The sequence below is a fragment of the Equus asinus genome, chromosome 2 (genome assembly GCF_041296235.1).
Source record: "Equus asinus isolate D_3611 breed Donkey chromosome 2, EquAss-T2T_v2, whole genome shotgun sequence".
Lineage (NCBI taxonomy): Eukaryota > Metazoa > Chordata > Mammalia > Perissodactyla > Equidae > Equus > Equus asinus.
Genome location: NC_091791.1, coordinates 64,410,907 through 64,437,176, shown reverse-complemented (window position 1 = coordinate 64,437,176; position 26,270 = coordinate 64,410,907). Strand labels below are relative to the sequence as shown.

The 26,270-nt window shown below is 38.5% G+C and overlaps 1 protein-coding gene across 2 annotated transcripts in view; it reads right to left on the bottom strand.

Annotated features, from left to right (window-relative positions):
- LRMDA (leucine rich melanocyte differentiation associated) overlaps nucleotides 1–26,270 on the bottom strand; it is a 1,135,247-nt gene that overhangs the window by 263,115 nt on the left and 845,862 nt on the right. For both annotated transcript variants that reach the window (XR_011495866.1, XM_044757615.2), the window contains exon 6: nucleotides 16,681–16,765. Coding sequence is in view for 1 of the 2 variants with exons in the window: in XM_044757615.2 (XP_044613550.1) it covers nucleotides 16,681–16,765 (85 nt within the window). In the remaining variant the exon portion in view is untranslated. The remainder of the gene's footprint in view (nucleotides 1–16,680; nucleotides 16,766–26,270) is intronic.

The following is a 26,270-nucleotide window of genomic DNA, read 5'->3' as shown; positions in this document are numbered from 1 at the left end:
TTTATAACTTATTACTATCTGTTTGTAGCTTTAATAATTCATTCCTTCCACTTTCTTTTGGTTTATGTATCTGAGTGTTTTTTGAGTCAGATGTTTATCTTTTACATTTGTTCTTTTAAAAAAAAAATAATATACGTACGTAAAGTTGCTTTCTTCTAAGAAAGGGCTTAGATCTATCTCAAAGGTTCTGACAGGTAATGGTTTCATTTTCATATATCTCTGGCTATTCTAAAGTTTGGAGCTGTATGTTATCTTTGACTTGAGATTTAGGAGTATTAGAAAATTTCTGAATGGAAGGGCTTTTTGCAATCTGATTTTGTTATAATTTTCAGTTTTACTACACTGTGACCTAAGAGTTTTTGTACTACCTCTACTCCCCGAAATTTATTTCAGTTTTGTTTGTGACTCAGTGTATTATTGTGCTAGATTGTATTTGCCAAAAATGGTTAGAGCAATATTTCTAGTCCCACATGCTCTTCCAAAACTTCGCCACTCCCTGTCAAGAGGAACAGTCTATTTTTCCTTCCCTTAAAGCTGGGCAGGACTTTTGCTACTACCTTGATGAACAGAATGTAGCTAAAGTAATGCAACATGACTGCTAAGACATAGGTCATAAAAGATGATATGGCTTCTGCCTGGCTCTTACTCGCTCACGGATTTCTTTGCCCTTGGAATATAACCACTATGCTGTCAGGAAGGCCTAACTAGGCTGCAAAGGACAACCACATGGAGGGGAACTGATGGTCCCAGCCAATAGCCAGTATTATGCATGTGAGTATGAGTTTTCAGATGATTCTAGTTCCCAGACTTCAAGTCTTCTATGGAGGCCCCAGACGTTATAGCACAGAGATAAGTCATTCCCACTGTCCTCTCTTGGAATTCCTGAACTACAGAACCAGTGAACATAATAAACTATTGTTTTGTGCCACTAAATGACTTCTTTGTCTCATTTAATGCCCTTCCGGTTGAATTCTAGCCTGTGATATTTAGGCTATGATTCCTGCTTTCTTTTGGTTCCATCCTTTTATTCCAACTTTTCTGAGTCGGTTTGGTTCTGTTTCTCTTGTACAATACAGAGAACTGGGCTTTGCCTTATGATCCAATCTGAAAGTCTTTTAAATAGGTAAATTAAGCACATTTACATTTTTTCCTATTACAAATATGATGGGTCTTAGTTATACTATGTTACATTTCATAAGGGCAGAGTTGAAAAGTTGTGACAGATATCTTTTGCTTCATAAAGCCTAAAATACTTAATATTGGTCCTTTATAGAGCAAGTTTGCTAATTCTTGGTGTAAATAATAATATTCACTGCAAATAATGTAATTACTGCTTTTTTTTTCTTTTTTTGGTGAGGAAGATTGGCTCTCAGCTAATATCTGTACCAATCCTCCTCCATTTTTGTATGTGGGTCACCACCACAGTACAGTAGGATGAGCGGTGTAGGTTGATGCCTAGGAACCAAACCTGTGAACCCTGGGCTGCTAAAGCAAAGCACACCAAACTTAACCACTATGCCACTGGGCCAGCCGCTACTGCAATCTTTATTGCTCACTTTTTTGTTTTTGTTGTTGTTATAGTACATTTTATTGCTTTAGCTAGCATCTCCAGGGGAATGTAGAATATTCTTTCCCTGCATGTCAGGGGACTTTAAAGGGAATATTTTTAATCCTTCATTCTTCTCTATGCAGGTTGCTGTAGGTTTTTGGCAGATAATCTTAATCAGTTTAGAGAAGTTCCCATCTATTCATTGCTGGCTAAGAGATGTGAGCAGAAACGGTTGCTAAATTTCATGGGTTTCTTTCTTTCTTTTTTTCACGTCTATTAATATCATCATATATAATCTCTTTTTCCTTTTTACATAACAATATGACAAGTTGACTGGTAAATTCTAATAGTAAACTATCCTTTCAATTTCTGAGATAAATCCTACTTGGCCATGAGGTAGTATTTTTTTTTTACTACATTGCTAAATCTTATTGTTTATTTCTCATTGAGGATTCCTTTATCCAAATTTGTAAAAGAGATTGACCAATAGGTTCATTTTCAGGAGTGTTCTCACCTTGTTTAGGTCAGTTATGGAATCCCAGTAAGAGGAAATGAGTAATTTTCTATGTTTTTCATTTTCTGGAATAAATTGTAAAAGATAGGAAGTTTCTCCACTTTGAGGGATATACGACTATCTTTTCACTTTCTTCTATAGTCTTTTTCTCTATTTAGATTTCCATTCTTCTTGAGACAATATTGGTAACTACAACTGCCTTAAAATTGACTGTTTTACTTAGATTCTCAAATTTATTGGTACAAAACTCTATAGAGTTTTTTTAATCTCCTTATTTCCTAATGTTGTATGTCCATCTGTATTTTTTTTTTTTAGATCTTATAGGTTCATCTTTTTTTTTAAGTGTCTCTTGGTACAACTGATAATGTACATTGTTTCTATTTTATTAATTCTTAGTTTTATTAAGTCCTTTCACATGTCATTGGGTTTGCTTGTTGTTATTCATTTAGGATCTTTGAAAACACAGTTCATTTACTTTTACTTTTTATTCTTTGTTTCATACTTCATGTTTTTAAAGGGAAAAAAACCCTTTAATTACATTTTGGGTTATATCTTGCAGCTTTTAATATACTACAGTGCTTCCATATAGTCACCTTCATTTACTTTTAAAGAGTAGTTTATTTTTATTTCCTCATAAACCCAAAGTTTCATTTACTTCTAACTCTGTAAGGCTTTTATTTTCCTTTTTCCTCTTTCTTTCCTTTATCCTTTCTTCTTCTTCTTTTGTAGAAGAGCTTACTTTTTTGAAGCTGATTTCTAATTTTACTGAGTTATGATCAGCTAATTTGAACTGAGCATGTTATACTTTATGACTCAATTTGTGGATAGCTTTTGTGATTGTTCCATGTATTTTTTAAGAGAATGTTCACTCTGTTTTCTGTTTAACAAAACATTTATGTTGTGAAGTTTCTGGTTATTTAGCTATCATTTTCTATGGGAGATATGCCAAAGTTTTCATCTGTGATTGTGACTTTGTCAGTTGGTCTAGTATTTCTAGAAGTCTTTGCTTTTTGTATTTCAAAGCCATGTTGTTAGCTGCATTGAGATTTGTGATTGCTATAGCTTCCCATTATATCTTCTCAGTTATGTAAAATATTTGTCTTCCTCATTTCAGTAATCATCTTGAGCCTTATACTGTCTGATATTAACATTGCTATTCCTGGGTTTTGTTTTTAGCATGTATCTTTTTTTTTAAATCTTAATCCCTGCATTTTTCAAGTTTCTTATTCATTTTATTGTATATATCTCTTTAAAAACTATTTTATTTGGGGCTGGCCCCGTGGCCGAGTGGTTAAGTTCGCGCGCTCCACTGCAGGCGGCCTAGTGTTTCGTTGGTTCGAATCCTGGGTGCGGACATGGCACTGCTCATCAAACCACGCTGAGGCAGCGTCCCACATGCCACAACTAGAAGAACCCACAACGAAGAATATACAACTATGTACCGGGGGGCTTTGGGGAGAAAAAGGAAATAATAAAATCTTAAAAAAAAAAAAACTATTTTATTTTACATTTCCTTTTTTTACCAAATCTTGGAGTACTGTCTTTTAATTTAGTGCATTCCCATTTATTATGACTGTTACACTTGTACCAACTCTTGCCATCTCACTTTACTTTTCCAGTCACTCACACTTGCTGCTCTGCATTGGAGATAGCTCTGTTGAGTGATGCCTGAACTAAGGATGGGAATAGGCACACAGATGGGTTGATGTGCATGTCTACCCACTGAGGAAGCCTAACTTGCCGGCTCCTTGAGGCCCCCAGTAGTTCCCTGTGGTTACAGAACTCCTGAAGCTGATCCTACCTTTTGAAACTCTCTTGCATTTATTTTGGGCTGTGATTAACCTTTTCAGTCCTAACCTATCCATGTTGCAGAGTCTACATAGTTTCTGATCAACAACAGTACCCCTTCGTGTTTTCCAGTTAGTTATTGGTTTGGGTTTTTCCCCTCGCTGTAGGGAGTAGGGTAATATGATTTCTATCATTTCTGCTAACACCTTAAAATGGCTTCCTACTCTGGTCACAGTAAATGGCCTACAAGATGCTACAAGTTCTGGCCTCTGATAGTGTTCTGACTTCATCTACACTCGCCTCCCCTGCTAGATTACTTGCTCCAGCCACAATAGCCTCCTAGCTCTACTTCATGTATGCAGGCATGCTCCTATCTCAAGGCCTTGTACTTGCTTTTTCCTCCACCTGGATGACTTTTCTCTCAAATATTCTCAGGTTTCCATCTCTCACCTCCTTCAGGTTATTACCCAGTGCCACCTTCTCAGTGATGCCTTCGCTGGCTGTCAAGTCTCACATTACCAACACACGCGTTCCCTCATCTCCTCTGTCTGCCTTCATTTTCATCTTAGTACTTACCTCTAGCATACTCTACGGGGCCTTTATTTCTTATCTTAGTTATCGATCCTTTCTCTCACTAGAATATAAGCTCTCTGAAGGTAGAGATTTTAGTCTGCTTTATTCATCCCTCTATCCCTAATGTTTAAAACAGTGTTTGGTACATAATATGTGTTCAGTAGGCAGCTCTTGAATTAATTTCTAAATTTCAGGGTGTTCAGAAGAAGAAAAGGAGGCTGTGGAACATGTTAATTAAGCTATCTTGATTCTCTTTGTGCTTTACAATCTCCCAGATATGCCAGCACTCAGTGTCTTGCCCAACCTGTTCTCCAGGGGACCATGGCTACTTGATTTGTACACTGTATCAAGTAAGTGCTAGAAAGATTGCAAGGGAGCAGATGAAGAAAGGGAGAAATTAGACATAAGAAGAAAAGCTTTCTCTTCAGAAAAGACTTTGTGGGGGAGGACGGTTATATGAGTTTCTTTAATCAAAAACAAAGAAAAGGACTGCATCTTATCCTCTTTGACCCTCCTTGATTTGGGAGAAACTGATGAGGTCTAGCAGGATAAAGGAATAAAGAGCTAATCCACAGGAGAGAAGTCTGTTTTATTGCCCTTACACATACGTCTGTCCTTACAACACAGGATATTTTTTTCTTTGAGGGTGGGAATAGGGGTAAACAGCAATTTAAGTTGGAATCTCTAGGCAGTCTGTGTTTGGGAATTAGCATTGCATTATTTTCCTGGCTCCCTACCCTGTCTTGTCTTTTAGTTGAGAAACATTTGCCCTAGAACACCACAGTTTTCATTAGCATCCCTGAGGATAGAACTTTGACCCCACAGACTAAGGAAGCTACAAATGGAAAAATCCAAGTTGCTGTACTCTTTTATTTTCATGCTAATACTTCTGCTTCAGCAGAGAGTATTTAAAGAAACAGATGCACAAGAATAATAAAGAGTTGAGGACTAAGAACTCCTCTGACAACAGTACAGTGTTTTTCCAGCATGGTCTTGTATCTATCTGTGATTACAGAAGTCCAGAGGGGTCAAGGTCAAACCCTGGTTTCATTTGGTGAAAAAGCTTTGACGTAGAGAACCCGGGATCTGGGTTTCAAATCCTGATTGGATTTGGAAGTTGTGTAAATTTCATTTCACTTCCTTCAGGCTATAACGTTTGACATACAAAGACAGATGAGCATATCTTTCAGTAAAGGGCCCCAGGGAATAGTGATTCCCAACCTCCCTGGCCAATCCACACATGAGTTCAACAATACGCATCCTCTCCTTAGATTTAACCTAATGGTGCCCACCTAGCTACTTCCCTTGTATTCTGGACAAGAAAAACTTCTCATCTTTTTCTTAGAATAACTTCATCCTGGATATAAACCCTCAAGCGGAAGCCATATCAGAGCACTACACTCTCCAAAGCCAGAAAGTCTCAACATTCTTCTCTCAATGTGCAAACAAAGCTTATATTTTATGTCGCTATAGGCATGCCTCCCAGAGGAGAAGCCAATCTCAAAATGTAGAATAATCATATCTAACCCTTGCTTTAAGGTTATTTCTCACACACACATGCCTCACCTAGATTATGACCGGAAGTTAAACAAGAATTTCTCTTGATCTCTCCTCCAATTCTCTTTCACACTCAGAAACGACCCAGGGAGAGGTCCTCCAGGTTTGTCACATACACAAATGATTTCATTCCAGTGGTGGCTTTAGAATTTTTATAGTCAAAGTGCACAGGAGCAACGATTGGGTGGAAATTGTGAGCAGAGAGAGAGGGACTAGAAGATTTGTTTTGAAACTGCATTTCTGTATCAAGCACACACTTTTCCCTCAGTTTGTAGTTTCTATGAACTGACTACGAAAAAGCTCTAAGACATTTGGAAGTAGGGAGTGAGGGGAGGAAAGCCCTTTTGTTACTGCACCTAAAGTGAGTTCACCTCCTGGCGAATTAAATAAGACTCTCCACCAGAGCTAAGTTGTCTCACAAAGTAAAGTACGTATGCAGCAAATAGGAGACCTTGAGGAATCATTTCCAAAGTCATAGCATCCCTGGACAAAGGGAAGCAGAGACCTTTTACTTCAGATGGGAAATGAATATTCAAAAGGCAGAGGTGCATATTCGCTTGCACAGGCTCAGTTGGAAAACATGCTTCCACATACACTGCAGGTTATGGTAATAAGGACTAAATGCCTCCTAGAGAGATCTTAGCAATAGAAATAAGGCAAAGGCCATAGGCAGGCTCCCTGGTGAGGCTTGTTCTGGTTCAGGGTGGTTGGTGATGGCATCTCTTTAACATAACAAAAGGAAGAAAACAATTTGGAAAAACAATTAAATGCTTCCAAACCTACCCTTGAGTTCCTTGGGGCAACTGGTCTGTGACACTTTCTTTATATCTGAGTAAAAAGAGTTTATCAGTGCCTACTCCCAAGTGATATGATAAACCCAGCCTACCTGTCTCACCTCTTTCCTTTCAACTCATTTCTCACCTTTATCCAAGGCTACCTTCTAATCCTACGATCTTTACTCACCTCTCCCTTCTTTGCACTCTTACAACTAGCTTGAAGTCTGCTTTCTATGTGTAGGGACTTATTTCTCCATTTAGACTACATGATTCCTGAAGGCAGAGCCCAGGGCTGCTTCTGCATTTCCCACAACCCCCCAGTGCAGGGTTTCTCTCAAAAAAAAACAGTGGTTGGCTGACTGATTGAAGAAACAGAAATAGGCCCCTGCAGTGACCTGAAGCATATGGAATTCTGATTACGGGGACTGAAAACTCAAAAAGCCCAATTCACCCCCTTTACAAAGTACACATATCCCAACAAATCTGAGCTTATTGGAAAAGTAACAGGCCTCTCCTCCAACTAGGCTCAACCAAAAATTTCATTAGAATGGATAAAGAACCAGAGCAGTAAATATTAATGGCTGGAAGGGAGAAGCTGGAAGACAGCAGGCTGAACTGAGCAGGTGTTCACCTCACTCAATTTCAATCCATTTGCAGCCAACAACGTCATCGTTTGGCCTTCTTGAGCTCACCGACAGGCCATTTTTCATGATTTTACCATTTCTGGCCAAATGCAAACTTTTTAATTAAATGTACCACATGATTCCAGATGTTTGTTTATTTGTTCCAAAAAGGTTGTAAAATCTCTACACGAGGAAAAACCTGGGGCAGAGGTGAAGTTTTCTATAAGAGACGGAAACAAATGAGTTGCAAGAACTCGGACTGGGAAATTAATGCTGGGCAGAGCTCTCAGCAGAACAATCTAGACCAAAAGCATTGGCTTCAAATAGCTCTCCTTCCAGAAACCCAAGATTCAGGAATATAACACACTAGGCACTTATTAGTTTTTAAAAGAATGTAGCTCATCTTGAGCCAAAGACCAGAATGAGAACAAATTTTTGTGGCTGCTTTGCCTGCTTATTGTATGTTTGTTCCTCTTGCTGTGAGCTCCACTACATTGATTCCAGCAGCCTTCCATTTAACAGGCCAGATTATAGCTTACGCATGAGTGGTGGTGGAGAATCCTGCAAGGGGGAAGTAAAAGGGGAGTGTAGGCAAAGACCACAGCTTCCCACCACCGTGCTGGCTTCCTCATGGCCTTCTGTTCTCTGATACTCTCTATCTCTAAATATAATCAGTCACTAAGTCAGTCTGTGGCATTTACTACAGAATGTCTCTCATATTCCTTCTCTTATTCTCTTTTCCCCCAGCCAGCCAGCCACTCAGGACTTCATCATCAAATGCTCGATTATTTCAACATTATTCTAACTGACGCTTGGCTCTACATTTTATTTTCAAGAGCCAACATCAGAAATACTTTGGATAACATGGGGAGGAAAAGCATTGACTGTCCATTTTCTCTGATGCCCAAGCAAGTGATATCCTGCGACCAAACCATCAGCTTCCTCTAACAACAACTCCATACTGACCATAAGGTTCCCTTTACATTGCTCCCACCCCTGCCCCCCTGGCAGTATCCTGGCCCCAGCTGTCTTCCTCATATGTTACCAAGTTGTTTCCTAAATTACGTTTGCTAGAACCTGCTCTTTTGAGGCAGTACAGTCTGCAGTCACATAGCCTGGTGTCAAGAAATCCAAAGCTTCTAAAACTGGAACAAACTCCCTTCAATGCCATCCCACAGTGGCCTCAAGTAGAGGCTCTTTTTTTCCAATTCCCCCTGCAGACTGCATGCAGATTAGTAATCCCATAGCACAGCCTTAAATCAAATTTAGATGCTTCTGTGTGTTTAAGGCCTGCTACAATGTGAACCTACCCTACAGAAGTAACCTCATTTCCAACTTTTTCAAAGCTAAGTCCCTTCCTCTAGTCAGTCCCATTTATTCTTACCCCTGTGCTTCTTCTTTACCATTTCCTTTTCTTGCAATGCCCTTCTTCTGCCCTCCACCCATTCATGCCTTGTTTGTTCTCCAAAGCTCAAGGTCAATATCCGTCAAAGCGCCAGGCCTGACCAATTCCAGCCTTTACTGATTCTATCTTTTCTAAACATTTATAGCCCTTATGGCTTTTACTAAGTAAGGCAACTCTTAATTATATAATATATAATATCTTGTTTGGTTGGCATTGTTTCATTTTTAGTATCTCCTCAATCAAACCACAAATTCTTAGAAGACAGATACCTCTATTTCTGAATTTTCCACAAACCCTAACACATACTCTTTAAGCAGTGGATACTAAATAAAGACATACTGGAGGAGTCCTTGAATGGAAGTGCTCAGAGCAATACTTGTCATTTCAGGACTCATATTGACCATGTCCAAGTTCTTCCCTTGCAATGGAAGGGATAAGAAACAGCCCATGACTCTAAAACTTCAGGACATTTAGAATCTCCAACCCTGTCAATCCCAGACTCTCCTAACAGAGGGATATGTTTTTACCACCATTTTTTATTTGGACTTTCGGTTGGGAGAAGGGTCATCCTTTCAACCTCTCATCCTATAGAAGTAAGGTGTTTACTATGGGAGGTTTGGGGTGTGGTTCTTTTTTTCCCTTCTTGCTTTGCTTCTGGAATGGAAGAACCAAATTCACAGCCCCTCTGTGTCTATGAATGCACCACAGTTCTGCCCAAAGAGTAGAAATAAAGCAATCACGAAGACTGCAAATGAAAAATCATCCTTGGAGAGAAAGGACAGGAAATGGACCCCTATGGATTTCAAATGCTTAAAGGAGGTTACTTAAAGTTCCTGGCTAAAGTCTATGCCAGTCTTGGTAATACTTTAACAGATTCATCTATCTTCAGATTCCACTTGGTTTGCTCTTCCATCACTGCCGTCTTTCCAGACAGTGAGCGCACACATGCACATCTATCTATATATATGCAGAAGTTTTAATCTACACTACCCTCTGTTCCAATCCACCCAGCCCTGCTCAGAACAGAGTGAAGCTTTTGACCCTGCAAAGTAGTAGGGAGATGAATTTGATGACCCAGGCTAGAGTTTTTAAACCATTTCAGCAAGGCCTAGAATCAAAGCAAAGTACAATTTATTCAGCACTTAGCAAAGTCCTTTAACTTTGGAACAGAGCACACACACTGAAAATAGACTCCTACTACAACACATATAAAATAAATATATCAACCACTACTGTCAAATCACTAGTCACCTCAAAAAATAGAGGAAACTTTAGCATTTCTCTGCATCTGAGAATTCCACCAAGATTATAAGCCCATAAAAGCATTATAAAGGAAAGAAAACTAAAGTAATGGGTTCCATTGAAAATGTCATCAGAGGAAAGCACTTTACATAATTAGAAAATGCTAATAATAGCTCCACACAATGAGTCAACACACTCTTCCTGCCATACACCCACGGCAAAGCCATGGCTTGGAGTTTGAAAGAGGGGAGCTGAGGCCATGAGCTGATTTGGTGGGACCCATGTACGAAACATGTCCCATCATCGAAGAGGTCTTTCTTGCCAAGTGCCGATGTAATTTTCTTTTTTTTTTTCTCTCTCTCTTTCTTGCTTTTTTTTCACAGCTTTCAATACACTTTCCTTGGGGGAAAGTTGGATATGTCATGTTTCTAAGAATCTTCAATTAATCAGTGATGATTTTTGAGAAATCATCTGATAGTTAGCTCCCTTGAAAAAATAATGAAAATTTTCTGCAAGACAGAAGCCTGCAGATAAGCAGGCTGCCTTAGTTACAGGGTCTGATCTCAGATGAGACTTACTTGGCAAAGTCAATATAAAACTCAGATTGCTTACTCCGTCTTTTTAAATGGTCAGTGAGAACCAACAAGCAATAGGCAAAAAGACTCCTTGATGCTGAACTATTAAGATAACCTAAATAAATGAATCTATTTTCCTCGAGCCTTTGTATTATTCTGTGTAGATTTTGTTTATAATGATCAAACCTGCTTAGCTATCACATACCCTGTGTGTTGACTTGGCAAGATTATCCTACCAGAATATAAAAAATAGATTTTTTTTTTTTTTTTTTTTTAAGGATCAGCACCTGAGCTGACATCTGTTGCCAATCTTTTTTTTTTTCTTCTTCTTCTTCTTCTTCTTCTCCCCAAAGCTCCTCAGTACATAGTTGTATATTCTAGCTGTAGGTCCTTCTGGTTCTGCTATGTGGGACACTGCCTCAGCACAGCTTCATGAATGGTGCTAGGTCTGCGCCCAGGACCCAAACTGGGAAAGCCCTGGGCTGCTGAAGCAGAGCACGCAAACTTAACCATTAGGCCACAGGGCCAGTCCCCTAAAACAGAAAATTTTTAAAAAATTATCTGAAAGAGACAGATTGCCTCCAAATCCAATAAGCCTAAAACAAATTGTGATGAACAGTTTGGTTATCAAGTAGCCCTGTCTTGAGCCCTCCCAAAAGTATTTTGCTTGTTGGCATACAATTTTTCTGGCAAACATCTCACCATGCCAAACATCTTTGTCTGCATTGCCACATATTCACACAAATCCATTTAATATTCCTCTTATTCATTTCACTGTGGCTTATTTAAATAGTTGAAGCAAAACACTCTGTATTTATGGCTTCTGTGAAAATATATTTTATGATATCTCAGGCTGAAATTGTTTAAAAAATAAAAATAAAAAACATCCGCAGTTTTTCTTTCCGTCTTTTTCCTCTTTTTTGGACAGTGTACATTGAGCTGCTTCATGGGGAAATACAGAAAACTCAATCGCTAAGCACAAAACGCATCTCACATTAAGGAAACTGCACATGATAACTAATTATGATAAGTTGCTATGTAAATCACTCTGTGACAGTCCCAGCAATCAATTTCAAACACAAATAGACCAAGCCCCTAGTTGGAGAAAAGGATGCGCACCTAACAACTGTCAACAAAAATAATGGCAAGATTGCCAATGATGGGTACAAGTAGGATGGTTATCATCTCCAGGCAAGTTTCCATAGCAGATTTCTTCCTGGTTTCTTGCTTGCTTGCTTTCATACATTTAATGTCCAACGCTTAACATGACAAGCTAACTATGGCACATCTTCAAGATTGTATAAGCATCAGGAAAAAAAAATAGTAATTCAGGGATGTTCACTGGGCTTGCAATTACTTTGCAAAATGTGTATGCAAACAAACTGGAATGAGACCCTCAGCACGAAAGCTGTTGGCAGGGCAGGATTATAGCAGATGTGCCGAATTGTCTGTTCTAACTGGGCGTCACTAACATCACCCTCTTCTAAGGTCTTCTCCACAGCTCAGAGAAGGAACTGGAAGCTACATTTCCCAAAATCCTCTTGGTGCATGGTTCTAGGTTAGATTGGCCAAAGAGAGACACTGGAGTAGGATTCGGAAATCTGAGAGAAGAAGGGGCAGAGCAATGGGTAGAGAGTCATAATGTTTGAAGCAGTTACCAAGTGAACTTGAGAATCACCCCCCATCAGTGCTGCAGACTGAGAAAGTCAGTAAGAGATTCCCAGGTGTTCCTGAGACACACAGAAACTTTTCATCAAGCTCCTAAGAACCACCTACCTCGGGGCTGAGGCTGAGACTTGGGAGGCAGCTTCACTGATTGTGTAAGCCTTCTATTTAGTGTGTCTTCTATTTTCACTGTCTGAATTTAGACTATCATAACATTTTCCCCTTTGGTTTTTCAAACTTTCTCTGCTCCAGGATTTGTAGATCTGTAATCTAAAATAAATGTGGGGGGAGGGGAGTAACACAGACAACTCTTTTGACAGAAATAAGCAAGGACTCTGTACTTCACCACAGCCTTTTCACAGGCTCTGGAAATTCACCCTAGGTAGTGGACATTTCCAGACCATGCCCCTTGCTGCACTTTCTCTCCTCTTTCCTCCAGCACAAGGCCACAGTTAGTCCTACCTGAACTTGCTTCATAGGTCCTGTATGAAGGACAAAGGTCAATGGTGGCCTGGGAATCAAGGACAAAGAGCTTTGACTATTTTTTCCTTGCCTCTGTTGCTGAGTGACTCAGTCTCCCCAGTAATCCTTGGTGCCTTTCTCTGTTAAATGGGAATAATAATATCTACCCTCCCCACTTTATAGGGTTGTCTTGAGGATAATTTGGTCTATATTCTAAATACAAATGTTTCCCCCAAAAGACACAATGGTCAATATAAATGCAAATTATACTTCTAACAGCTACCAGATAAAGAATTGCAATAGATGGCATGCAGGAGTATGTCCTGTGCATAGAGCATATTTAAGGACATTTCGCCAGCAAATATTTCAACATTCCTCATAACATGGATATCCACTGAGAATACAGTATGTAGATTGCTACTAGGTAGAAACTGAGATCACTGACACAGCCCCATGTCCCCCGTACTCAGAAGACATGCTCAGACCTAGGGCAGAACTCTCAGAGAGATTTCAAGTGGATCATTGTAAAACCATGTGTATACCACAACCTACATCTTACTGAGAGTCTTGTCCCTTCTTTGACAACCTCTGTTCTAATAAAATAATTCCATTAGTTGCTTCAATTCACCCTATTCCCTTCCTACCATCAAACCTCAAAGTTTGAAAACTATGACACTATAAAGTAATTATCTACTTAAAAGTTATGCAATGTGGCTAAATGCCATTCAGCCATGAATCAAGAGACTCAACTCCCACCCAGATGATTTGTGTTTCTGAAAGCAAGAGTGGAGTTATGAGGTCCACAAGGCTGGCCTTTCCCTTCAGTGTGTGCTTACCCCCAAAGGAAGATGGGTATCCTTTCTTAGATGCAATCAAGTTACCTCGCAGAGGTATCTAAGTTACTGGCTTTCCCCTGGGTTTCTATCAGTCATCATTTACTGAATAAATACTTATTGAGCTCTGATTAAATAGGAGGCCCTGTGCCAGGCACTGCAGATTCAGTGGTGAGCAAACACACACAATCTCCTCCAGTCCCCCAAAGAGCTTAGCCTATCTAGAAGATAGTATCTGAATAGGGAAAATGACCTAATATGAATGTGTAGGGTGGGATCAGAGGAGTCCTCCTTGGAGCTGTGATATTTAAGCTGATATCTGAAGAATGAGTAGGAGTCAGTGATATGAAAGAAAAGAGGATTACACTCTTTACTGCTCCTTAGGGAACTTTCATTTATGAGGAATTTAAAACGTACCTACCTGACCTCTATCAAACAAAGCAGAATATGAACACTTGCACTAAGGAGATAGAAACAAACATTATAAGTACCTCAAGAAAGGGAAAAATCAATACACATAAGATCAGAAAAAATTTCTTGTCAGAAGCAAAAGTACTGTGCATTACTATCCTTAAAATTTATGGATTATCTGTAAGTTACAGATGGAAAAATAGAGTCCCCATCTCCTGATCATTATTCTGGGTCAGACTTCCTCTGCATTTGAATCTACAGTCCTTAGGACATGAATCTTGGGCCTATTGTACTCAATATTGGAACTTACATAAAAGGACAAGTAAAGGGAAAATGGCATGTATAGAAAAATAGCAATTTGCACATGAACTACTATCTGCCAGTTTGTGTAGTTGTTGGTGTGGAATGAAAAGAGATTGGGAACTTGATGAATCAAGAATTATTTGCAAATAGAACTTCCACTTAGGATTTTATAGACCAAATTTCAGCCATCATGTAGGATTTCACTTGGGAAAGAACTGATGTAATTTGCCTTCACAGTGTGACAGTACCTCTCTGGACAAATGCTTATAAGCTGTTCCCATGAAGGTATTAACAAATGACACTCAAATACTTTGGTGATTTATATGATCAGAAATTTAGAATAATTTCTTTAACTTAAATATAAAAAAACAAGATGGTATTAAGTGGTTACATTCTGGGTGCTGAAAAATATGGCTTTCCCCATTTGTCCTCGTGTGACTGATGCCAAGCTGAACTATATCAGTCTCATCTTTTTCCTACATAGATTAGTCCAATAATAGTTTGGCCTTAATGAGCCTCCTTGGCTCTCTCTTTACTGGTCTTCTCATGACCATAGGCCGAAAGACCTGGCCATCATTACATGATGCTGACTTGCTTTTTTGACATCCAAGTCCATAGCACTGATCAGGTAACCAGTGCATTAAATGTGTAGGGATATTCGTGAGTAACATTGAGACATCTGTTGTCGGCTCCCTTTAAATAACATTTTTCCCATTGATGTTGGGCTCTGATGTCATCCAAAGGGGTCTGTTTTCACTATAACCACCTTAGGCATTTTTCCATATTCCAAATATTACTTAAAATGCCTTCAAAACTTATTGTCTTATATTTAATTTCTTCAAGGTTCAGATTTCTTATTTTACTGTTATAATGACAGATGATCTTTGTCCTATTATTGATGAGTATCATTTATCTGATCATGTCCTTCTGTTGCGAAATATCAATTGCAAGGCCAGATCAACTTTTACAAGTGGGCTTGAGGGCTCTGAGACTTCAGTTCCTATGCAGTGTAATCAATAGGCTGTAGAGTAAAATTATCCTCATTAAAATACAAGAAAGCAATAAATGAATCCATGATGATACTATGCTAGGGTTAATTTGTTATCCCTTCTAGATATAGTATTATTATTTGCCTAGAGGAATTTAAAAAAACAGTCCCTAAAAGGATATGCTCAAAACCTCCATGAGGACATTCAGTGAAGGAGACTTGTTCATGCCCCTCAAAATATAACAAATTGGCAGCTATTTATTCTACCTCCCTTTGAGCAAAATTGATTTTCACAAAATTGACACTTATTGAACAGAATCACAATTGAACTATAATTGAACCAACATATATTTACATGTAGAAAAGTTCTACTGTGCCCAGACATCAAACAGGCAACACAGGTCCAAGTCACAGACACCTGCAATCTTGCATTAGTCTCTTGATCATTTCCTGCAGAATTTAAGTGTGCCATTTGCCCAGAACCCATGTCTCCTTAGAGGTCCAGCTTTACTACCTTCTGGGCATCTCTACAGCCTTTCCTCCAACCTAACCAACCTGCAGTGTAGCTGGGATGACAAAGCTGGAATAGTCCTTATTCAGTGTCCCCTGCATCAACAAGGGAAGTTTTCTGCGTGGGGAAAAGATGTTTAAAGTAATACCCTCAATCTAAACCTGTTCTTACTTACCCTCGGAAGGCAGATTCACCATTAGAAAATGTGGCTGAAGTCATAACCAAGATAAAATGGGGTAAACCACAACACCACATGGGCTCTTCCTGTCCTGACCAATTTCAGCAAAGGTGATCACATAGTCCTTGGCCTAAGCAACCAGCTTAGGGATAAGGCCTTTTTACATTATATTCCATGCAGACTCTAGAGATGGTAAAAGGAATTTAAGGCTTTGGAAGAACTGGGTGAGCCAAATTAATGTTTTGAGGATCAGAGAAAACAGGGAAATCTATGCATTGACTCTCTCCAATGTTGCCAGGCAAACTGGAATTCCTTTTAGCTATAACGTAGGGCTCATTCATTTTGAAATTACAGATTTCAACTAGTATACTCCCAATCAATGATACTTTTACAAATATTAATTAGTTTCCCAATTTCTCTCCATTCCTTTTGCTGGAGGTAATGATCTACTTAGTGGTTTTTAAGTACTATAATCTCTTTATTTACAGAAAAAAAATCACAAAATTATATTATAACCTGGATTTATTTGCCTTCCCAGCCTACTGCCACTAAATTCTGTTTAATATGAGTTGAAATCGCTAGGTTTGACAGGTATGGTTTTCTCATCAAGGACTTGAAAAGCACTGTATCCCTTCTAAAGTGCCGAGGCAGCAGTAATGAGCCCAGAGCTCTGCACAACCAACTGTGACCTGCAACCACTGAGAGCAATAAAAAGCTGAGTTCCTACCTCGGTGACTGGTGAGTTCCCTGGAAGCAGAAGGCAGGGGTGTGTAGTGGCACTCTGGAGAGGTAGCAACGCTGTCACTTGAAGCCTGTGTGATAAAAGCAAATGTCAACATGAAGCAACAACAAACACTAAATACCTTCATTTACCAAACCCGTCTCCTTGGGATCTGGGTTAGGAGAAAATATTATTGACCGAGAATCTTCTCAGAAGACAAGAGTTGTCTGTGTTGAGATAATATTCTGGTAAAAGTAGAGTAGAATACAAAGCTTTGAGGGGTCTTGGTACAGGTGGAAGGGCTCTGAGACAAGGAGACGGTTTGTTTATTGCGCAAAACTGAGAGAAGAAGGAGGAGGAAAAGAGAGAGGTTGAAGGCAGGAAACGGTGCAGAGTTTGATTTCTGTCACAGGCCTTCTTCCAGTAATTCCCACAGATTAAATGCTCACTGTGATTACACTTCTACAGAAACCAGTGAAAAGGCTGAGGTTCCCCCCAGGGTAGATGGGGAAAACAGGGCTGGTTCATGTGGGCCCAGTGGCACAGACACAGAGAGAACTTGAAGACTGAGGCTCAGCAGCATGAAGCAACAGAATGATATAAACTATTGCAGACCGTGCAATTGGGTTCTAAGTTTAACGATCCCCCTGAGAAACCCATCTGAAATTTGAAATATATGTAATGGTTACCAACAAAACTTTACCATTCCAAGACCGAAAAGAAAATGATATGAAATATATCTATGGAGATGCTTTTTTATGGTATATAAACAGCTCTTTAACCATCAAACTGTATATGGTATGACCCAGGCTGCTAACTCTCCCTTTTCCTAACTCTACCTCCATGGGGGCTAAGGCAGGAACAAAGGAGTACGGCTGTGGAGTCAGTTGGTCAGTTATCACTCAGAACCGATGACTGGTATGTCACATTCAGAGCGTGGCTCCTCACAGCAAGAAGTAGCACCACTGCAATTCTTACTGAGACTTCTAAATCAAATGCTACTTTTTTTTTTTTTTTTAATATCCAAAAAAGAACATCTGCTAGGATCAAAATCCTAAGCTTACAACATTTCCAAGCTTCATGAAAAAGTAAATTTCATTAATGCTACATTTTTCTTTCTGGAATAGGAAATACATTCTATGGGATATATTTGCCCTGCTAGGAGCAGGCCTTTTCTCCAAAGAGATTATCTACATTATAGGAATCAAAACTAAGAAGGAGATTAGACCTACTTGCTGGAAAAACCCTTTAAACTCTGTTTCTGACATTTGAGATGTTTGATTAAGCAGCTTTCAGGGATGATTTATAGAAAGAGTTCTGAATGGTGCAAAATCAGAAGCTCTGTCCCTAAGGTAGAGACAGATTTCAGGTAGTATTACTTCACTCCAGCTCCAGGGGAAATATATGGTGTTTAAAGCTTGATCCAAGGGTATTGGGTCCACAAAGATAAAAAGTTCAATCACCAAGAAAAATGTTTAAAAAGTAGATAAAACTTGCTAGATACTACATCATTAGACATTTAGGATGCCGCAACAGAAATTAGATTAAAATTTAAATACTAGAGTCACCACCTGTTTCTCCATTTGGCATTCAAGGTCTCCTGTAATCCCTACATGACAAATGAGACACAATGACAGTGTTCTAAATATGGCATCTATCCAATGCTCGAGGCAGGATATATGGGGTGAGGGCATGGGGGTCATCCTTCCATAGATCTACTGTATTTCCTCCATAAGAGGCCTTAGCTTCTCTCTCTGCCAATGTTTCTGCTCCAGCTCATTGCTAAAAAAGCCTAAAATTCCAACATGAGTTTTAGGTTGCTATATTGTGATATTTCTTAGTACATTCAATCTCAATTTAGGCTGTTGACAATTTGATGACAGCTTTTCCTAAAATTAGTGGAAGAAACTACCTTTCAGCAAATACCTCTGACTGGGCAAAATATTAGAGTTTTGTAACCAAGGATAAAATAGCTATTTAGTTTTATTTCCAATTGTAGCCAAAGCAGAAATTGTGCGGTTTGAGTTCTGTTTTGCAGTCATCATTCGACGCCTTAGCATTTAATTGGTTTTATGCTCAGTGTCCATTTACAGATACAAATCATGGAAAAGAACCATTTTGCAAACTATGCCTTTTGGTGAGACTTCCATGGCTAGACGTTTAGGAAAACTACTATAAATCAAGATTCTCAGTACCAGTTCTTTGACTTGGCTTTTCTCAAAATGAAGCCCAAGTGATCTTTTCAATAGTGATTACACACTTGCTCTCTGAATATTATGCTGAGAAGCATGATTCAGAAAAGTGCAGTTATCATATGAAAAAAGCGGACAAGACAATGTCTTAAATTTGCATTCTACCTGCCCAGGAATGAAGAATTCCCCCTTGAAACTGAAGCAGTAACCCATGGTATATCAAGTATGAGATAACAGAAACATAAGTAGAAAAATTTAATATTTAAATAAAAATTTAAACAATGTTTTCTTTTACCTGGACTAAGAAGATATGCCTAAAATGAGAATAGGGAAATCTGTGTAAATCTGAATCATCAGAACTACAAATTTGGGTAAGTCTGGATCATCAGAACTATAAGTATTCTCAACTCTTTGAGTCCTGTCAAATTTCCTAGCTACCTATGGCAAAGAATTATACTGTTACATTTTACTTTTTAAATCACTTCTGTTAGAAGATATGTGTACCATCTACAATAAAATATTACTAACCAGAATATATATGTCCATAAATAAATATAAACATAATAGAAAAATAGACAAAGGAAATATCAGGCAATTTTAATAAATATTTGGTCAATAAGTAAAAGAGAAGATGATGAAATTTACTAGTCCTCAGGGCAATGCAAATTAAAACAACAAGGTACAATTTTTCTATCCATCACATTCGCTAACTTTTTTAAGTCTCACAATAACAAGCACTATAGAGAATGAAAGGAAACAAAACTCTTATTCTCTCATCTCTTGCCAGTGGGAACATACATTGGTTCAACTACTTGGGAGAGCAATTTAGCAATAGCCAATAAAATTAAAAATTGGTACAGCAATTCCACTTAAAACATATACACTATGGAAAATTTCACTCAGATCTCTAAGGTGGAACATAAAACAATGATTATCGCAGCATTATTTGTAATAGAACAAGTTAGAAATAATTCAAATGTCTGTCTATGAAGAAAATGGATAAATAAAATGTTATACATTCATACGATGCAATAATATTTAGCAATGAACCTGATTTATATATCTCAATTTGAATAGATCTAAAACTTTAATACAGAGTGAAAATGCAAGTTGCAAAATAATAAATGTAGTATATTATTTACGTAAATGTATAGTACTTTGATCACGTGTGTATGATACCATGTAAAAGTTATATAAGTTGTACACTAAATTCACAAAAAAGGTTGCCTCTTCCAAAGGACAGAGTAATAGGACTGGGGCTAATGGAATGGGGGGAGCTCCAATTTATGTATAAGGTTTATGTCTTTTATTTAAAGAGAAGACTTAAAGTCAAAATATTAGAACATACAAATCCTGTATGGTAATTATAAGTGCTCACTATTTTTTAATTTTTCTACATTTTTGAAATTTCTCCAAATTAAACCTGAAAACTGAAAAAAACAAAGACTCTTCTTTCCTCTCTGATCCATGTAGTCCTATATTGATACAAACTCATAATTAGAGGAAATTTTCTATAACAATTTTCTAGTTCTTGCATGATATGGATTAAGGCCATTTCTGGTTGGCTTTTTGTGATGAAATACCCCATTTCTGTTTCTTCTAAAGCTACTGAGTATGACAATAGAGTGGAAAAAGTTGATAAAAAATAGTAAATATGTATCTCCTTCACATCAAGACTTGAACTGCTCATTCGAGCCTGGTAAGTTTTCCTATTTAAGATCTGTCAAAGCATACTGAAGGTTTCTGCACTCCTCTACAGCTCACAATTGGAGAGCTGCTAATAATTTTTTAAACTCACAACAATAAAGATAATAGTCACTAATATACTGCACTCTGCAATTTCCATAGTCCATGAAGGAAGGCAGAACTTTGGCAACTTCATTGGAAAGGAGTCAATGAAAGTACAATCCACTCTACAAGAGACTTGCAAACTGAGGATTTTACTCGTGGTTACAGAAAACAAATGTCTTCAGATGAATGTATAAAATTCAAGCCCCTTCCCATTGGATGCATTCAATGGAAACGTGCATTCCAGTGGATATTTCTGCACATCATGAATGCCCTGAAGGAACATGAAAAAGACCACAGGAGGAGAGATTTGGCAGGCTTCAAAACAAGAAGGGGGTTGCTACAAAGTTGTTTAATAGCCATAAATCTCCCACTATTTTTCACAACATACCATCTAAGACCACAGCTCCACAACTCTTTCCCCATTGCTCAGCTCAAGTGGAGCGCTCTGGCATGCTCACTCACCCCTAAATCATACACCACATAAAGTGATCCCAGGTCTGGGAAATTTGTCAGCCTCTTTCAAGTAAAAGCAACCTTCACCTTTCATCACAATTCATTCCCTGAAACTGCAGTATAAAGCTGACTCTTCTAAAAACATTTATTTTCTCTCATAAGAAAAAGCATCACTCATTTAGTTATCCAATATTTAATAATCATCTATTATATGCCAGGCCCTGTGCTGAGAATACCAAGAAAAATAAAATGAGGACCTTGGTTGCATTCCCAACTCATCACGAAAAAATTATAACCATGACTAATACTGGTTATTAAGAGTCACTAAGTCATAGCATGACCTCTATACTCTGCATTATCACAGAACTTTGTCCCTGACCTCTATTATGACACTTGAACACATGGAACAGTAATTATCCCCTTGCTTGTTTCTTATTCATAGTAACAGAGAACTTTCAAGATGAACTTTCCAAGATTAACTATGGTATTAAGCCTTGTATCCAACACGCTGTCAGAAGTCAAAGAGGAAGAAAGGAAGGCAGAAGTCAACGCATGATGCCTGAATGAATAAAACATTTTAATGTCAAAGATAAAACTATGTACTACAATTGTAATTGAACACAAAAGTCTGAGCCAAATTGCCAGAGTCAGAAGTAAAGGCTTGCTAGCATCTAAAGGATTAAGTTAGAAGCCAAGGGATCAGCCTGAAGGCGGAATCTTCTGACCTGCTCAGAGGCAGGTGAAGGCACCATGCCTTTCAGTGTGAAGCAAGACAGAAAGCCACCAGGATGGATGCACTGTGTTTGGAAAGACAGACAGGTGTGTGAGCAGGAACAGAATATGGCATATCTTGCCCAGAACCAGAAGGCAAGAAATTGGGAGAAAAGAAAAGGTCCAGGTAGGGATGAAGCTGATTAAGTAACCAAGGGACCAAGAAAGAACCCAAAGGCAAGTCTGGGCAAGAGCTGAGCATTCAGCTGAGGGAGGGAGCTGAAGGGTAGTTCAGACCAGAAGTCAGCAAAGGGTTAGGGTAAAGGAGAGGGTTGTGCCAAAGGCTTCTTGGGAACAAGGAAGCCCCGTGAAGGCAAAAACCTAGAGCTTCCCATTGTTTTTGTCTGAACTAAAGGGGGTCCAGTTCTGCCAGTGTTTAAAATGGCATCAGGACATTTTCAGAAATATTTATGGGAGGAAGGGAGGAAGGCAGGCAGGAAGGAAAAGAACCAGGAATGGAAAAAAGGAAGGAATCAGGGCCGGCCTGGTGGCACAGCGGTTAAGTCTGCACATTCCACTTTGGTGGTCTGGGGTTCACTGGTTCGGCTCCTGGATGCGGACATAGCACCACTTGGCAAGCCATGCTGTGGTAGGCATCCTGCATATAAAGTAGAGGAAGATGGGCATGGATGTTAGCTCAGGGCCAGTCTTCCTTAGCAAAAAGAGGAGGATTGACAGCAGATGTTAGCTCAGGGCTAATCTTCCTCAAAAAAAAAAAAAAAAAAACCAGAAAAGAAAAGGAAGGAAGGAAGAGCTACAGCTTGGGCATTAGGTAGGCCTTTACATAAACAATCGAATCACAGAAGGTAAGAATTGTAAAAGACCTTACAAATTGTCCAGAGCAGCAGCTTCCAAAATATTTTTAGCAGACATTTATGTAACAGAAGAAAAAAATGAAAACAATCTAAATATTGTGCATTATGGAAATAATCCCATAATATTTGGTTTTTATGGTAACCAAATAAAATTATAAAATAGAGAAGTATCAAAGATTTTGTTACATAATATTAAATGAACATAGTAAATATTAAAATAGCATACATGTGATTTTTAACAATACTCAATTTGCAATAGGTAAAAGTTAATAAGAAAAGATTAATAGATTTTTGTTGATATGATTTGGTTTGATTTGATTTTTTAAATTTATTTAATCATGTCATTACTTCTTGCCATTTAAAATACTTAAAAATTAAAATCCTACCCAAATACAAGGGCTGACATGAATCAACCCATTTTCTATCAAGTATCTTTCCAGTCTCTCCAATCAGAGGGTAAGGTGAGGTAGAAGAAGAGGAGGGAGAGACAGTTGGAGGTAAGGAGGAACAAGACCGGGACAGGAAAGAAAGGAGGCAACATGTGAGATAGGAGCCAATATTATTTCCTGAATGCATTCTAAGTGCTAATGGTTTTCCAATGTATGAGGTATGTCCTATTATTCCTCTCATTTGAGAAATGAGAAAAATGTGACATAGAAAGGATAAGTAATTTGTCCAAGGCTACATAGTTCTAAAGTCTAGAGTGTGATAGAAACCAAATCAACCTGACACCCAAATCCAAAGTTGTTTTCCCAGCACCACCCTCTCTCTGCGTCAGAGGCCCCAGGTTTTTACAATACTCCTCTCCTAACCACCATTCCACTTTGCCTCACACCACTGTCAGCTGGGCACTTGTCTGGTCCCTTCTGGTAGGAGTGTACATATCAAGAGCACAGGGGATGAGACCTACACTGACAATGAATGCCTCACAACTCCTAACAAAGCAACTTCTTGAAGCATTGAGAAAGGATTATCAAATGGGAGGGAATTTACTAAATAGCATGGGTACTTTTAAAGGCAGAACATCCTATCTATAAACAAACAAATCACCATCTTTGTCCAAAAAACTATATTGTGTTCATAGCCATTACATTGTGAATAGCACAAAAAAATTGAGGAAATATTCATCCAATACTCAAAAACCATTATCTGATTCAGTAGAGAAGTTGCTCATGTCATTGACAAGAGTGAAGTTCTGACATACTCAGTAAGAAAGGAAAATAGTGGATATTCACGTCAGAACTACATTTGTTCATCAATTGCAACCTCAGGTTGGCTATGAATAGGAGAGTTTGGCCAAAATGATCAAAAGTATTCTGTGAGAATCATCCTTACATACATAAAATTACAATAAGCTTATGTACACATATATATGCATAGTTTTTTTCTGAGAGAGCTGGATGTTAAACATTTACCAGCACACCACTACGTATAACCCTTGTTAAGTAACATCTAAAGTACGTTTGTGGCTATGGAGAAAGGGCTATTTTATGGTCTATGAATGGAAAGGATAGTAAGAAAAAAACTAATTAAGCTTCAAGGATTCTGTCCTTGACTTATTTATAGCTTGAATATCCTCTGCTTCTCTCTTTCCTATGCTCTGATGCCTTACTGACCAAGATTTAGAGCCAGTCTCCAACTGACTGTATGACCTTGGGCAACTTACTTAAACTCTTTAAGCCATACTTTCTTCCACTGTAAAATGGGAATGATAATAATAGTCATGATGATGATAATGCTAATAGCTGAAAACAGCTCACACTTATTTGTGCTTACTTTGTATCTGGGACCACACCAAATACTTTCCATGTATTAATGTATTCAATCTTCACAACAGTTCCATGAGGCAGTTATAACCCCTAATCCTGTTTCACAGATGAGGAAAACTGAGGCCCAGAGAAATTAAGTAGCTCGACCAAAGTCTCATTTAGGTTCTTAGGTTACTAGTAGCGGCAGAGCTGGGATACAAATCCAGGCAGCTTGCCTCCAGTGGCCACTTTATTAACCATTATGACACTACACTGCCTCTCTTCCCAATAAAGATGAAGATTAAATAAGGTAAGAGACAAAGATCTTAGCATTGCTCATTAAAAATTAACTATGATTATTTTTACTTCACTGTAATTTTGTATAACATCTCCTCAAGTAGATTTAAGTTTCTTGAGAGGTAGGGCTAATGTTTCTTGGCTTCTCCTACCCTTCATAGTAGCTACGACAGGGACATGCACATCGTTTGTAATCAAATATCTATTACATGAATGGACTCCACTTCTCATTTGTCAATCAGGAAAGCACTACTTAGATCCCTTCTGAGGGTGAAAGTAGTGAGATCTTTAACCTAGTTATAATCTGAATTCATCCATAGATTCACGGTATTATTGTGATGGTCTAACTACCTTTATTAAATAACTACATACGGCATTTCTCATCTGGGTTCGTAGAGTTGTCTTAGAAATAACATTATGTCATGGTAGTCCTACAGGCTTGATTTATTTTGGCTTAAAAGAAGGAACTTGCCTCATGTGTCTCTCTTCCTCTCACAGAGATTTTTATTCTCGAGGGCTGCAGGTCAAGTTCTGTCCTTGGAACCAAAGTAATTTTCCAAAATGAGGTGGAGCCAGCTCTGTCAAGCTAGGCCAAATATGCTGTCAGTGACTTTCCCAAATACATCAGATCCTCTGCTTGTAAAAATAAATTGATACCAATGCAAGAAATTTATTAGGAGATGACAGCTCGGTTCATAATGGAAATATGGAGAAAACATCATCCTTCAAAACTGACAGTTTATCCATCATGCCTCAGATTCCTGACATAGAAGCAGACACTGTCACATACAATCCACTGAGGACACGTCTTCTTGGATTTCTTTATGACAGGAAACTCTGAAATAATCTAGAAGAAGGGAAGGACATGCGCTGTCCTTAATGTGCTCAGCCATAAATTTTTAGCATTAGCAGAAGAAACATGTGGTCAAGGAAATGAATGATGGGGGAAATCAGGACGTCTGGAATTCTCAAAAGGCCCCTTCTTTTCTCTCAGGGGTGATGAACTGGGACAGGGGTCAGGGAGGGTTACTGCACTGCTTCGAGGGACGTCAATACCCTGTTATGAGTAAGCAAAGCCAACAGGTGGCAGGGCATCACAGTGCACACACCATAGTTGGCTCTGCTTGAGGGATGTGGGCCAGGTCACTTTGCCCCACTAACTTTCCAACGGTGGTTATTTTGCTTAGCTTGTACTGATAAACTTGAGACAACTTAGGAGTGCCATTTTAATTAGGAATAAAAGCAAGGACATTTGTGGGGATCACAAGAGGCCTGATCTTTGCAGGCTTAAGGAGGTGACCTACCCAACACCATATGAAATAATTGAGCTTTGTATTAAAAGCCACTTTGGAAAACATAATCATGGTAGTAAAGTGGAATGAAATGAACATAGTATTAAAGGGAAAAATTATTCACTGCCAATTTTTGGGGGCCTTAAAATATTTATGTTCTAAACTTATGTTCTTTGGAGATTTGCTGAGTGTTGCTAGAACTAAGAAACTTTTTTAATGAGATACATGCATATTTTT